The sequence below is a fragment of the Salvelinus namaycush genome, chromosome 34 (assembly GCF_016432855.1).
Source record: "Salvelinus namaycush isolate Seneca chromosome 34, SaNama_1.0, whole genome shotgun sequence".
Classification (NCBI taxonomy): domain Eukaryota; kingdom Metazoa; phylum Chordata; class Actinopteri; order Salmoniformes; family Salmonidae; genus Salvelinus; species Salvelinus namaycush.
This window is the reverse complement of record NC_052340.1, coordinates 15,951,846-15,967,710: the sequence shown is the minus strand read 5'-3', so window position 1 is coordinate 15,967,710 and position 15,865 is coordinate 15,951,846. Positions and strand designations below refer to the sequence as shown.

Genomic DNA, 15,865 nt, shown 5'->3' with positions numbered 1-15,865 from the left:
GAGGAATGGGCCAAAATTCACCCAACTTATTGTGCGAAGCTTGTGGAAGGCTACCTGAAACATTTGACCCAAGTTAAACGAATTTAAAGGCAATGCTACCAAATACTAATTGAGTGGATGTAAACTTCTGACCCACTTTGAATGTGATGAAATAAATAAAAGCTGATATAAATCACTATTATTCTGACATTTAACATTCTTAAAATAAAGTGGTGATCCTAACTGACATAAAACGGCATTTTTACTGAGATTAAATGTCAGGAATAGTGAAAAACTGAGTTTAAATGCATTTGGCTATGGTGTATGTAAACTTCTGACTTCAACTGTATGCAAATTGGCCCCTAACTCCACCTAAACAACATAGGCCTAGGACTATACATTCTTTAAAATCAGGGTAAATAAAGACATTGGCAAGTCAGGTACTTTTTCCAAAGCATTTCATTGTAATTTTCAAGGACCTCCATGTTATACAACTGTACATATAGGGCCTAATATATAACCCCTCCCCCCAAAAAGCATGCAAAAAGTAGCTCATTGCCACTAAGAATAATGCATTATTTAGGCCTTACCAATCCATTGATATTTTGAATATCACTACATTCAAAAATGTGGAAATTGCCTGACTAAATAGATTGGATGCATGCATGGTGATTTTACTGTAGCCTGTGGCTGACCCAGGGACACATAAATCCAAGAATAGGGGTAGCATTAATCTCACCATCGCTGTTTTTAATAATGAGAAAGTAGGCTACTTCAAGCTCCTTGTATTGCTTAAAATTGCAGGTGTAACATGGTAAACAAAATGTATTTGACATGTTTCATTACCAGATCATATTACATAGCCACTAACTTTGGGTGTTGCGCAATAATCCATCCAACACAATTTCACACAGTAGACAGTGTACAATCCCAGGCACAGAAACATGAACTCATTACTTTAAGGCTTTCTCTGTTAAATGAGAAGGTGACCCGGCAGTAAATCAAGCAAACAGACGATCAACTGTCCCCAGTCCCCAGTCCGCCTGGCCTTGCTGCTATTCCAGTTTCAACTGTTCTGCCTGCGGTTACGGAACCCCTACCTGTCCCAGACCTGCTGTTTTCAACTCTTAATGATCGGCTATGAAAAGCCAACAGATTTATTCCTGATTATTATTTGACCATGCTTGTCATTTATGAACATTTTGAAAATCTTGGCTCTCTCTAATTTTCTCCTTCTCTCTTTCTTTCTCTCGGAGGACCTGAGCCCTAGGACCATACGTCGGGACTACCGGCCGTGGTGACTCCTTGCTGTCCCCAGTCCGCCTGGCCTTGCTGCTATTCCAGTTTCAGCTGTTCTGCCTGCGGTTATGGAACCGCCACCTGTCCCAGACCTGTTGTTTTTCAACTCTTAATGATCAGCTATGAAAAGCCAACTGAAAATTATTCATGATTATTATTTGACCATGCTTGTCACTTATGAACATTTTTGAACATCTTGGCATAGTTTTGTTATAATCTCCACCCGGCACAGCCAGAAGAGGACTGGCCACCCCTCATAGCCTGGTTCCTCTCTAGGTTTCTTCCTAGGTTTTGGCCTTTCTAGGGAGTTTTTCCTAGCCACCGTGCTTCTACACCTGCATTACTAGCTGTTTGGGGTTTTAGGCTGGGTTTCTGTACAGCACTTCGAGATATTAGCTGATGTACGAAGGGCTATATAAAATAAAATTGATTGATTGATTGATCAACATCAAGTCGCTAGGAATATCGCCAGCGTAACTAATGAGACTCCAAAATATTCTTGACATTCCTCCTGAACACCTTTTTTCCAGCACTTGGGAAGTTGTTGCATCGCATGCGCTATCACAACAGCTGTTCGTCACTTGACTGTCATTCGGGAAATTCCTTCCTGGATCAGATGTGAAACATCACCGCGTAAATAATCAGCTGGACACCAAATGCACATCCAACAAGTATTATGCATAGTTTTTTAGAACCACGTTAACGACTGTATCGATTTAGTTTTTAAGTATCAAGGTAAGGTGACTCAGAAGCATTAGATTGTACAATTGCATACATCATTTTGGATTTGTGTGCCCATGAAAACTGTTTTCACCACATAACATAAGATTGACACGAAATGTTAATTGTTACACTGCATTTGAGATCTCTATACAAAAAAATACAAAAAAAACAAAAAAAGTCCAACGGCTAGATCCAGGATTCTTCCTGTGTTCAAGTTTAATGTCTAATTTAACAAATGAATGCCTAATATGATATAACAACAACTTACATTGCCATAACTAAATATACACTGCTCAAAAAAATAAAGGGAACACTTAAACAACACAATGTAACTCCAAGTCAATCACACTTCTGTGAAATCAAACTGTCCACTTAGGAAGCAACACTGATTGACAATAAATGTCACATGCTGTTGTGCAAATGGAATAGACAAAAGGTGGAAATTATAGGCAATTAGCAAGACACCCTCAATAAAGAAGTGGTTCTGCAGGTGGTGACCACAGACCACTTCTCAGTTCCTATGCTTCCTGGCTGATGTTTTGGTCACTTTTGAATGCTGGCGTGCTTTCACTCTAGTGGTAGCATGAGACGGAGTCTACAACCCACACAGGTGGCTCAGGTAGTGTAGCTCATCCAGGATGGCACATCAATGCGAGCTGTGGCAAGAAGGTTTGCTGTGTCTGTCAGCGTAGTGTCCAGAGCATGGAGGCGCTACCAGGAGACAGGCCAGTACATCAGGAGACGTGGAGGAGGCCGTAGGAGGGCAACAACCCAGCAGCAGGACCGCTACCTCCGCCTTTGTGCAAGGAGGAGCACTGCCAGAGCCCTGCAAAATGACCTCCAGCAGGCCACAAATGTGTGATTGACTTGGAAGTGTGATTGACTTGGAGTTACATTGTGTTGTTTAAGTGTTCCCTTTATTTTTTTGAGCAGTGTATTTTATGTCACATGATTTTGGACAAATCCATCAAGGCACCAACCAAGATAAAGGGTTAAACATAGGTTTTAAATCAACTCGTGAATTTTATTGAATATAGCTATGAACCCTGCTTATATCTTCAAAAAAATGGCAGATTATTATCAATGACATATCAACAGCTGTTACAAGTTGTCCAGTGTAAGAGATCCTCAGTGGTACTCTAGTTTATAGAAAGACCCTTCTGCGGGACAGTATGCCGCCACCAAACACACCCTGGGCAGTATGGCTTTCAGTATAAGATACCCAGAAACGGCTTGTCCGATTCAAATCCCTGATCTCGTCAAAGAAACTTCCTGGGATTTTTGGCTAGTACCACTGCCGTTAGTTAATACAACGCTGTCCCATTGGCATTACACCCAAGTCATAGACCGTTTTCTCTGCTACCGCATGGCAAGCAGAACCAGAGCGCCAAATCTAGGACCAAAAGGCTCCTCAACAGCTTCTACCCCCAAGCCATTAGACAATTTACATTGACCCCCCTCCAACTTGCTGTTTGTTTGTTACCTATGCATAGTCACTTCACCCCCACCTACATGTACAGAATACCTCAACTAGCCTGTACACATGCACACTGACTCGGTACCGGTGCCCCCTGTATATAGGCTCATTATTTTTATTGTGTTACTTTTTATTTTAGCCTACTTGGTAAATATTTTCTTCATCTTGAACTGCACTGTTGGTTAAGGGCTTGTACAGTTGAAGTCGGAAGTTTACATAGACTTAGGTCGAAGTCATTAAAACTCGTTTTTCAACCACTCCACAAATTTCTTGTTAAACTATAGTTTTGGCAAGTCGGTTAGGACATCTACATTGGTGCATGACACAAGTAATTTTTCAAACAATTGTTTACAGACAGATTATTTCACTGTATCACAATTCCAGTGGGTCAGAAGTTTACATACACTAAATTGACTGTGCCTTTAAACAGCTTGGAAAATTGAAGAAAATGATGTCAATACTTTAGAAGCTTCTGATAGGCTAATTGACATCATTTGAGTCAATTGGAGGTGTACCTGTGGATGTATTTCAAGGCCTACCTTCAAACTCAGTGCCTCTTTGCTTGACATCATGGGGAAATCTAAAGAAATAAGCCAAGACCTCAGAAAACAGTTGTAGACCTCCACAAGTCTGGTTCATCCTTGGACGCATGAAGGTACCACGTTCATCTGTACAAACAATAGTACGCAAGTTTAAACACTACGGGACCACGCAGCCATCATACCACTCATGAAGGAGACGTGTTCTGTCTCCTAGAGATGAACGTACTTTGGTGCGAAAAGTGCAAATCAATCCCAGAACAGCAAAGGACCTTCTGAAGATGCTGGAGGAAACAGGTACAAACGTATCCATATACACAGTAAAACGATTCTTATATCGACGTAACCAGAAAGGCCGCTCAGCAAGGAAGAAGCCACTACTCCAAAACCGCAATAAAAAAGCTAGACTACTTTTTGGAGAAATGTCCTCTGGTCTGATGAAACAAAAATAGAACTGGTTGGCCAGAATGACCATTGTTATGTTTGGAGGAAAAAACGGGAGGCTTGCAAGCCGAAGAACACCATCCCCAAAAAATGAAATTGTAGATCTATAACTATGTAAACTTTTCATTTCAGTTAATTTGAAGCACGGGGGTGGCAGCACCATGTTGTGGGGGTGCTTTGCTGCAGGAAGGACTGGTGCACTTCACAAAATAGATGGCATCATGAGGAAGGACAATTACGTGGATATATTGAAGCAACATCTCAAGACATCAGTCAGGAAGTTAAAGTTAAAGCTTGGTCGCAAATGGGTCTTCCAAATGAACAATGACCCCAAGCATACTCCCAAAGTTGTGGCAAAATGGTTTAAGGACAACAAAGTCAAGGTATTGGAGTGGCCATCACAAAGCCCTGACCTCAAACCTATAGAAAATGTGTAGGCAGAACTGAAAAAGCTTGTGCGATCAAGGAGGCCTACAAAGCTAACCAGCTCTGTCAGGAGGAATGGGCCAAAATTCACCCAACTTATTGTGCGAAGCTTGTGGAAGGCTACCCGAAACGTTTGACCCAATTAAACAATTTAAAGGCAATGCTACCAAATACTAATTGAGTGGATGTAAACTTCTGACCCACTGAGAATGTGATGAAAGAAATAAAAGCTGAAATCATTGTCTACTATTATTCTGACATTTCACATACTTAAAATAAAGTGGTGATCCAAACTGACCTAAGACAGGGAATTTTTACTAGGATTAAATGTCAGGAATCGTGAAAAAATGAGTTTAAATGTATTTGGCTAAGGTGCATGTAAACTTCCGACTTCAACTGTAAGTAAGCATTTCATGGTAAAGTCTACACTTGTTGTATTCGGCACGTGGCAAGTAAAGATTGATTTGAATACAACTCTGTCCCATTGACATCAAGACATCTCTGGTTCACCTTAGTCTGAGTTGTTTAGATAAAGGCTTGTTGGATCTCTGGGTCTTAGAACCTCTGGTTTCTAGTGTCCCACAACCCACTGGGGCTGTTCCTTCACGGCAACGATCAGATAATTCGCTGTCGGACCACCCCCCCATCACTCCGCCTTCCGTCTGTCATTGCACTGTTGCCTGGCAACAGAGCAGAGAATTCTGGCGGGAAACAGAACATTATGAATTTCAGTTTGGAATTTCATTTCCCATCATTCAAATTCTGCTTCCTCTCCCCATCCTCCCTCATCCTTTCAGACTCACCTGTCATTTCAGTGGCACTGGTCTGGCTTTGGCATGAGTCTGGGGAAGCTGGGCTGAGGGCTGGGGCCTTGCTACTAGCCTCCCCAGCGGCAGGGTTAGCATTAGCAATATGGCTAACTTTAGCAATAGGGTTATCATTAGCTTTAGCATCAAGGCTAGCATTTGCATTGGTGGTTTTGTCACTAGCATTGAAGGTAGCTGCGGTGCTCCTCTTTCCATCCGTGACATCAGTCTTCACCAGACATAGCATCTGAAGCAGTCCCATGGCGTCAAAGTCCTCCCCCTCACACATCCCCCTCCTCCTCAACAACTCCAACACCTACAACACAGAGCTATACAGTTACACACAGAAACAGGTTTTGCAGTGCCTTCAAATCCTCCAAAAGTTACACAGCTGCACCATTTAGAGCATATTGACTGGCTGCATCACTGCTTGGTATGGCAACTGCACTGGGGCCAAGCTCCCTGCCATCCAGGACCTCTATATCAGGCGGTGTGAAAGGAAGGCCCGGAAAATTGTTAAAGTCTCCAGCCACCCAAGTCATAGACTGTTCTCTGCTTCCACGCAGCAGTACTGGAGCAACCAGTCTGACACCAACAGGCTCCTGAACAGCTTTTATCCCCAGGCCATAAGACTGCTAAGTAGCTAACAAAATGGCTACACAGACGTTCTATTTTTGCACTAACTCTATGCACCCTACACACTCTCAAGACACACAATTAATTTGCTCTCACACACATTCTTACTGACTCTACACACACTCACATAACAATCATATGCACTGCTGCTACTCTTTATCCTGATGCCTAGTCACCTTACCCCTATACATATCTACCCCTACCACACTAGTATCCCTGAACATTGTAAATATGGTGTTGGCACTGACCTTGGAACTGACCTTGTATATAGCTTACTTACTTATTTCTAGTGTGTTTTTGTTCTCCTTGACTATTTTCTATAGTACTACTGATATTCATTATTGCATTGTTGGGAAAGATCAAGCAAGATAGGCATTTCACTGTACTTGTGCATGTAACAATAAAAACTTAACTCCACCTACAACACAGCACTATACACACACCTTCATGTACTTGTAGGACTTGAGCTCGCTGAGGTTTTCTTCCAGGAAGAGGAAGTAGAGCGTCAGGTCATCCCATTGGCCCTGCGGGAGGGGCAGAACACTGATGGTGGGCAGTGATTGGTAGGACTTCAGGAAATGGGTGTGTGATTGAAAGAAGGGGCGCAGAGCGGAGTATATCACCACGGGAACCAGCATGGCGTACACCAGCAGGTTAACAAAGCTGAAATCACAATCCAGTAAACTTTATTTAAAAAGGGAACAACAAAAAGGACTGGCTAAAAGATAAAAAGGGGGTGTAAAAACCTTAGCAAAGTGAATACTCCCACGGCAACCAGCTTGCACTGTAATTGGTCGGGGATTGAGGTGTCATTGGCCAGGAGTCCGGTGCGCAGGGAACAGCCGAACTGTGGGGAGGATCACAATGTAGAACCAATAAGTCAGCCAGATAACTCACAGCACAAGATCAATAAGTTAGGGTCAGTTATGACTAGACCCACTTGGTTAGTGGGTCAGGGTTAGTTACCTGGTCAGTGAGGGAGGCGAGGCGGAGGTAGTAGCCCAGGTAGACACAGGCCAGAAGCAAGGTGAGCAGGTTGAGGCCTCGACACAGCAGGTAGCGCCACAACACCACAACACTCCTCCTCTTGGTCAGCAGATACTGCTCCACCACCGGGTACATGAAACAGCCCTCAGTAGGGTCAAACGCAACACTGGAGGGAGAGACAGAGAGAGTTAGCAGTGGTGGAGGACAGACCCATAGTAATGGCTGGAATGGATGAATGGAACAGTATCAAACACTTCAAACTTTCTCCATGTGTTTGACTACGTTCCATTAATTTCATTCCAGCCATTCAGTCTGTTTCTTCTGTTCGGTGCCTAATGAATACAGCCTAGTTAGCCTACCTGTCTGTGTGTTCCCCAGCAGTGGCCATGCGTTTAGCCAGAGTGACAGCACGGTTGTAGCAGCGGTCGAGCTCTTCTATGATGAAGCTAAGGTCTGACTGAAGCAGAGGAGAGGCAGAGAAACGCCAGAACACCGCTGGACTATACATAATTACTGCTACCAACAGCAGGATATAGGGGAAAAACTGAGAGAGCGGGGGAAGGGAGAGAGAAAGGAGGGTGGACAAAGGGCGAGAGGAAGGAGAAGAGGAGTGTTAGTTCCCTGTGTGTGTCCTTGTGTAGCCATAAGTGTATGTCTGTGTTTGTGTTACCTTGTGTAGCCATAAGGGTAGTGTGTGAGTGTGTAGGGCTGCCCAGCAGTAGGAGTCTACATACATGCCCTGACGCCAGGAAAAGTTAGCTGGAGGGAAACAGCTGATCTGAACACCTGGGAGACAGACAGAAAACAAACACACTGAATAATCACTAAATGATACCATCATAATTGATAATTTAGTGATTAATTAATACACACAAGTAGCCCCCCCCCCCCACACCCGTGACCTACTCACCCACAGAGACCTCCTGGGCAAAGGCTAGAGAAATAAGGAGGAGAGGGAGTCCCACCGCCACGCAGGTCACCATCTTGTCCATGGCTAGCTCAGTGCGCACGGCGCGGTACCTTGCCTGACCCGGCTCCTTCAGGAGGAAATCGCTGAACACATACTCTGTAGCGACGTGGGCGATAGCCATCTCTGGCTCTGTTGTCTACTTAGCAGAGATCGACCCACTGTTACTTTTCTAAACTAGTTTACCCTCGTCCCTCGCGAGCTCGAAATGACAACACTGCAGTTGAAACTGAAAGACGCACAATTGAAATGTTGACAACAGCTAGCTAAGCCACCGGTAAAATTAATGTAACAAGTGTGGCACGTGTACTGTACGCTTGACCCAACTACATAAATCAAGCCATGCTGTGAATTTACCTAGCTAAATAAACTTTCTGGTTGAAATTAGCTACCTGTGCTGCAAAATCTTTGGCGGTGCACAACAAAGCAACTGCTGTGAACCAATTTAAATGCTAGAGTTGTATATCCTTTCTGGGAGGGGGTAGGGCCGTCGCGTAGATTGTGTATATAAGACGTCCCAAAGATTCCGGATATAAGGTATACTTAAATGCAACGGTTAGCCCCGCCCCCCAAAATGTCCCAGTGTGCCTTGCCTTTTGGATTGAATTGTAGAGTTTACCACCCATGACTGTATTTGTTAGTGATTGAGATATACTTGTTGAATTCGTTCATTTCCTCTACAGTGGTCTTGAACAAGTGAGTTCCGGGGTGAGTTAGTTTATAGGTAACATAAGGCTTGTACCTCGGTTAAAGAAAAGTGGGAGGAAACTACCTAGCCATTTACACTGGAACAACCATTTTTGTGGTTCAAAAATTCAATGATTGGATTAGTTTAGAAAAAAATATATATATTTTTGTGTAGCATAACATTTAATCAATCAATCACTCAGTGTACATGCAAAACAGATATATATATATTTTTTTAAATCAACCTGCAGTAGAGCATGCTGGGAAAAAAGTTAATATATCATATATTTGTAGTTGTAATTGGTGTGACTTCTCATTTAGTTTTGAGTCCATACCACAAACATTTAGGTAATAATGACTTTTAATTGACTTTGAGTGGAACTTACTATAGGTTTTTTTTTTTTTTTATGCCTTGGAGTTTATAGTGTAGTCCCTTGCTTTCTTTATTATTTCCTTTTTTCCCAAATGTCTTTCACTGTGTCACCTGAATCACTCGCAAAAGTCAACAGGACACTGCAGTTGCACTGACTTAAACGTAATAAACTGTTCCATCCTCTCTGCATGCACTGTAGCTACTGTACATGTTATTGTGTCTGGCGAGAGCTGTGCTCTTACCTGAGGCCTGAGGGAGAGAGCATGAGGGGTCCTGAGAATACAAAACATGCTCTTTCCATAACATAGACTGACCATGTGAAAGCTATGATCCCTTATTGATGTCACTTGTTAAATCCACTTCAGTCAGGTGATAGGAAGGAGACAGTGCCATTCAGAGGGTAAATGGGCAAGACAAATAATGTACAGTTGAAGTCGGAAGTTTACATACACCTTAGTCAAATACATTTAAACTCAGTTTTTCACAATTCCTTACATTTAATCCATGTAAAAATTCCCTGTCTTAGGTCAGTTAGGATCACCACTTTATTTTAAGAATGTGAAATGTCAATAATAGTAGAGAGAATGATTTATTTCAGATTTTATTTCTCTCATCACATTCTCAGTGGGTCAGAAGTTTACATCCACTCAATTAGTATTTGGTAGCATTGCCTTTCAATTGTTTAATTTGGGTCAAATCTTGTTTCGAGTAGACTTGGGCCATTCCTCCTGACAGAGCTGGTGTAACGGAGTTGGGTTTGTAGGCCTCCTTGCTCGCACACGCTTTCTCAGTTCTGCCCACAGATCTTCTATAGGATTGAGGTCAGGGCTTTGTGATGGCTACTCCAATAGCGTGACTTTGTTGTCCTTAAGCCATTTTTCCACAACTTTGGAAGTATGCTTGGGGTCATTGTCCATTTGGAAGACCCATTTGCAACCAAGCGTTAACTTCCTGACTGATGTCTTGAGATGTTGCTTCAATATATCCACGTAATTTTCCTCCCTCATGATGCCATCTATTTTGTGAAGTGCACCAGTCCCTCCTGCAGCAAAGCACCCCCACAACATCATGCTGCCACCCCCGTGCTTCATGGTTGGGATTGTGTTCTTCAGCTTGCAAGCCTCCCCCTTTATCCTCCAAACATAACGATGGTCATTATGGCCAAACAGTTCTATTTTTGTTTCATCAGACCAGAGGATATTTCTCCAAAAAGTCTGATCTTTGTCCCTGTGTGCAGTTGCAAACCGTAGTCTGGCTTTTTTATTGCGGTTTTGGAGCAGTGGCTTCTTCCTTGCTGAGCGGCCTTTCAGGTTATGTTGATATAGGACTCGTTTTACTTTGGATATAGATACTTTTGTACCTGTTTCCTCCAACATCTTCACAGGGTCCTTTGCTGTTGTTCTGGGATTGATTTGCACTTTTCGCACCAAAGTACGTTCATCTCTAGGAGACAGAACACATCTCCTTCCTGAGCACTATGGCGGCTGCGTGGTCCCATGGTGTTTATACTCGCGTACTATTGGTTGCACAGATGAACGTGGTACCTTCAGGCGATTGTTAATTGCTCCCAAGGATGAGCCAGACTTGTGGAGGTCTACAATTTTATTTTCTTAGGTCTTGGCTGATTTCTTTTGATTTTCCCATGATGTCAAGCAAAGAGGCACTGAGTTTGAAGGTAGGCCTTGAAATACATCCACGGGTACACCTCCAATTGACTCAAATGATGTCAATTAGCCTATCAGAAGCTTCTAAAGCCATGACATAATTTTCTGGAATTTTCCAAGCTGTTTAAAGGCACAGTCAACTTAGTGTATGTAAACTTCTGACCCACTGGAATTGTGATACAGTGAATTATAAGTGAAATAATCTGTAAACAATTGTTGGAAAAATTACATGTGTCATGCACAAGGTAGATGTCCTAACCGACTTGCCAAAACTGTAGTTTGTTAACAAGACATTTGTGGAGTGGTTGAAAAACAAGTTTTAATGACTACAACCTAAGTCTATGTAAACTTCCGATGTCAATTGTAAGTGCCTTTTAACAGGTATGGTAGTAGGTAGGGGTGTGCCGAGTAGTTGGACAAAATGAGTATTGTAACGGATACGGGCAATTTCCTGGATATGATTATGATCCGAGTATTTTTTGTAATTATCCGTGATCGGGGAAAAAAAACGTTATTTTCGGGGGCAAACAAGCATCTATCTCATGTCAGTCAGTCACAGAGTTTCTAAACCATAATGTACTGTCTTTTAGTCAGTCATGTAGAGGTTCTACGTGGTCTAAATAACTAAACTGGCTAGCTTGCTTGTGTGTATGTAGAGAGAAGGGCGGGCTGTACATTGATCCTGCTGCTATGATTGGATTCAATGAAACTGTATTGTTCTGTTCACCTACTTCATTATTTCACTCGATCACTTTTCCTCATGTTTTCAGTCTGATCATTTAGATTGCTGCTGCCTGCTACTATGTTAAATCACATGGTTAGGAAGTTTGCTTTCAAGCTATCAATGTGCATAATATCTAACAGGCGGGGCAAGGGTAGGGAAAAATATGAAACGCATTCTGATTTGGGTGCCCGCTACAATTGACACAGACACACACCTCCTAAACTGCTCCTAATCTGCAGTAAAAATGTGCAGGGAGGTATTTTGCCAACATCTATACTGAACAAAAATATAAACGCAACATGCAATAATTTCAACAATTTTACTGAGTTACAGTTCATGTAAGGAAATCAGTCAGTTTAAATAAATTCATTAGACCCTAATCTCTGGACCCATGGCTGCGCCTAGGAGGGCATAGGCTGATCCACTAGGGGGGCCAGGCCCAGCCAAGCGGAATGAGTTTATCCACACAAAAGGGTTTTATTACAGACAGAAATACTCCTCAACTTCATCAACTGTCCGGGTGACTGGTCTCAGATAATCCGGCCAAATTCTCTAAAATGACATTGGAGGCAGCTTATGGTAGAGAAATTAACATTAAATTATCTGGTAACAGCTCTGGGGGACATTCCTGCAGTCAGCATGCCAATTGCACGCTCACTCAAAACTTGAGACATCTGTGGCATTGTGTGACAAAACTGAACATTTTAAAGTAGCCTTTTATTGTCCCCAGCACAAGGTGCACCTGTGTAATGATCATGCTGTTTAATCAGCTTCTTGATATGCCGCACCTGTCAGGTGGATGGATTATCTTGGCAAAAGAGAAATGTTCACTAACAGGGATGTAAACAAATGTGTGTACAACATTTAAGAGAAATAATTGAGGCTGTTCTGTGGGAAAAAGGGGGTGGTGCAACTCAATATTAGGAAGGTCAAATCAAATCGTATTAGTCACATGCGCCGAATACAACAGGTGTAGTAGACCTTACAGTGAAATGCTTACTTACAAACCCCTAACCAACAATGCACTTAAAAAATATATATATGAATAAGAATAAGAAATAAAAGTAACAAGTAATTAAAGAGCAGCAGTAAAATATCAATAGCGAGACTATACACAGGGGGGTACCGGTACAGAGTCAATGTGCGGGAGCACCGGTTAGTTGAGGTAATATGTACATGTAGGTACAGTTATCAAAGTGACTATGCATAGATGATAACAGAGAGTAGCAGCGGTGTAAAAGGGATGTGGGGGGGCAATGCAAATAGTCTGGGTAGCCATTTTGTGCTCCAAATGTTTGGTATACTCAGTGTATATTATTGTAATGACCTGACTAGATCATAAATGAACAATCGTCCAGACAGAGGATTGAATTTGCGAATTGACGGTTTATTGAACCAACTTTACACAGGCTACTGTTTGGCCGTAGCCCACGCCAAATAAATGACAGATAACCCACATGCTAATCGTGACCTTCTCTTGTGAAGCCCAGACGTAAGAGAGAGAACAATAGCTAAACATGGTCTTAACTTCCAATGCTCCGTCTCCCTGCCCAACCCCCCTCCACGCTGCCAACCACCAGGATGCCCGGCATCAGAACATTCCAGGCATTCCCGTGATTGGCAGATAGCAGGTTGATTGACATGTCGGACCCCGCAAACACTGGGTACTGGTCAGTACAGCACAACCACCTACTAGCCTAACACATAACACACAGATGTCTGTGCGGGTCGCTACACAGCCCCCCCACCACAAAGTCCCTCGTCCCCGAGGGAACAAACAAAGTCTCTGAAGCGACCCGGAGGTCTCCTTTGCCTGCGTGGCCGTGATGGTCGCAGAGTGCCCCTCTGGGAACCAGGGGATGAAGGCAGGGATATGGGGGACAAGGAAGCGGGAACGGGTAATACAGTCCGTGGCTCTGGGGAACCACGCGGTGACACAGGGGGGAGACAGGGGGAGTGGGCTGTCTGGAGCCTGGTCTGCGGCACCTGGGGGTGGGTGCCTGGAGAATGTCATTGCCAGAGAGGGGGATTGTGGGGGTTCCTGGGGTTTGGGGAGAAGATGCCCCTCTGTATGGGGCTAACCTGTCCCGGTGCAGTGCCACCTTTCTCCCCCTGGGAGGAAGCTGCACCCGGTAAACAACCTCCCCTACCCTCTCCAGGACACTGCAGGGTCCCACCCAGTGACTGTCCAACTTGGGGCATCTGCCTTTTTTCCTTAGCGGGCTGTAGACCCAGACCAGCTCCCCAGCCACAAAGTGCCTTCCCCGGGTGTGCACGTCATAGTTCCTCTTCTGCCTCACACCTGCATTCACCAGCTGCTCTCTGGCGAAGGTGTGGGCTGTCTCCAGGCGGTCCTGGAGTCTCCGGGCATACTCCGGCCCCGGGGGAACATGAGGGCTATCCAGGGGCCGACCAAACGCCATCTCCGCAGGGGTGCGGATCTCTCTCCCCAGCATGAGGAGGGCAGGCGTGCAGGAGGTGGAGTCTTGGACAGCGGAGCGGCATGCCATGAGGACCATAGGCAGGTGCTTGTCCCAGTCACGCTGGTGTTTGGAAGAGACGATGGCCAGCTGCTGTCCAAGCGTTTTGTTGAAGCGTTCCACAAGGCCATCACTTTGAGGATGGAGAGGAGTAGTGCGGGTCTTGTGCATACCCAGCCTCTCACACATGGTGGCGAACACACGGGACTCAAAGTTTCTGCCTTGGTCGCTGTGGATGGACTCTGCAGCTCCAAACCTGCTGAACATCCCCGCTGTCAGGGCGTCGACGATGGTCTCTGCCTCCTGGTCAGGCAGAGCATAGGCCTCGGGCCATTTTGTGAAATAGTCCATGGCCGTGAGCACCCAGCGGTTTCCACTGTCTGTGGTGGGGAACGGCCCAACTACATCCACTCCCACCCTCTCCATGGGAGCCCCCACTGGGAACTGTTGGAGCTGAGCATGAGAGCGGCCTGGGGGGCCCTTTCTCGCTGTGCAGTTGTCACAGCGGCGACAAAAGTCCTCCACATCCCTCTTGTGCTGCCCCCAGTAGAAGCCCTGACGGAGACGGCGCAGTGTTTTTGTGACCCCAAAGTGTCCAGTCCCCACCCCCCCATGAGTACTCTGGAGCACAGCCTCCCGCAATGCTTTTGGGACCACCACCTGCCACCTCTCCTCTCCCGTAGCTGACTCCTTCCATGCCCGCTGTAGCACGCCATCAGCCAGCCGCAGTCTCTCCAACTTTGACCACAACCCTTTGGTCGCGAGTGAGAGCGCTGTCACCTCTTCCCATGGTGGCCTCACCTGCGCCTCTACCCACTGTAGCACTGGCTGTAGGTCTGTGTCCCGTCCCTGCTGCTGCCCCCATTCAGCCACGTCGACAGTCTGCAGCTCACAGCAGACAGGCCCGCTCGCCCGACACACTGTGGCACAGACCTCCTCCTCCGCACACAGCTCTCTCTCCCGTCCCTCTCTCTGTTCACAGTGGCGGCAGCCGTCTGCAGTACAGGGCCGACGGGACATGGCGTCGGCGTTGGAGTGGCGTGCCCCTGCCCTGTGCACCACCGTGAAGTCATACGGCTGAAGCTCCTCCAACCAGCGTGCCACCTGCCCCTCTGGCTCTCTGAAAGACATGAGCCACTGGAGAGCAGAGTGGTCAGTCCTTACAGTAAAGGGCAGACCACCCAGGTAGTACTTGAAGTGTTTGACGGAAGCCACAACAGCCAAGAGCTCCCGCCGGGTGACACAGTAGCGGCGCTCATGTTTGTCAAATGTTTTGCTGAAGTACGCCACCACTCTCTCCCCCTCTGGCCCCACCTGGGCCAGCACCCCACCCATGCCCACATTGCTCGCGTCTGTGTCCAGGATAAAGGGCAAGGTGAGGTCAGGGGGGGCGAGCATGGGGGCCTCGATCAGTGCACGTTTGAGGGTGTTGAACGCCTCCTCACACTCCACTGTCCAAGTGAAAGCCTTGTCCTTCGGCAGCAGGCGGTTCAGTGGAGCAGCAACGCTTGAGAAGCCCCGTACAAACCTCCTGTAGTACGAGGCCAGGCCCAGGAAGCTCTTCAGCTGACGCTGGTCAGTGGGAGTGGGCCAGTCTCTGACAGCCCCTACCTTGTCCTCCATGGTGCTGATCCCCTCCTTCCCCACTCGGTGG

At 45.5% G+C, this 15,865-nt stretch overlaps 1 protein-coding gene across 1 annotated transcript; it reads right to left on the bottom strand.

The window, feature by feature from the left end:
* Positions 1–5,242: 5,242 nt before the first annotated feature.
* LOC120028856 (pannexin-1-like) lies at positions 5,243–8,789 on the bottom strand. Its single transcript, XM_038974106.1, has 8 exons — positions 8,227–8,789; positions 7,987–8,102; positions 7,676–7,860; positions 7,296–7,482; positions 7,076–7,176; positions 6,773–6,992; positions 5,691–6,009; positions 5,243–5,588 (listed from the first exon to the last, which is right to left on the bottom strand). The coding sequence occupies exons 1-8, from the start codon at positions 8,405–8,407 to the stop codon at positions 5,503–5,505; spliced, it is 1,395 nt and encodes a 464-aa protein (XP_038830034.1). The 5' UTR covers positions 8,408–8,789; the 3' UTR covers positions 5,243–5,502.
* Between the last annotated feature and the right edge of the window lie 7,076 nt (positions 8,790–15,865).

Coding starts and splice junctions, on each gene's coding strand:
- LOC120028856 (XM_038974106.1), bottom strand. CDS start 8,407: ATGGCTATCGCCCACGTCGCTACAGAGTATGTGTTCAGCGATTTCCTC. Junction 7,861..7,986: donor TACCCTTATGGCTACACAAG/GTAACACAAACA, acceptor CCGCTCTCTCAG/TTTTTCCCCTATATCCTGCT. Junction 6,010..6,772: donor AGTCCTACAAGTACATGAAG/GTGTGTGTATAG, acceptor TCTGTGTTGTAG/GTGTTGGAGTTGTTGAGGAG.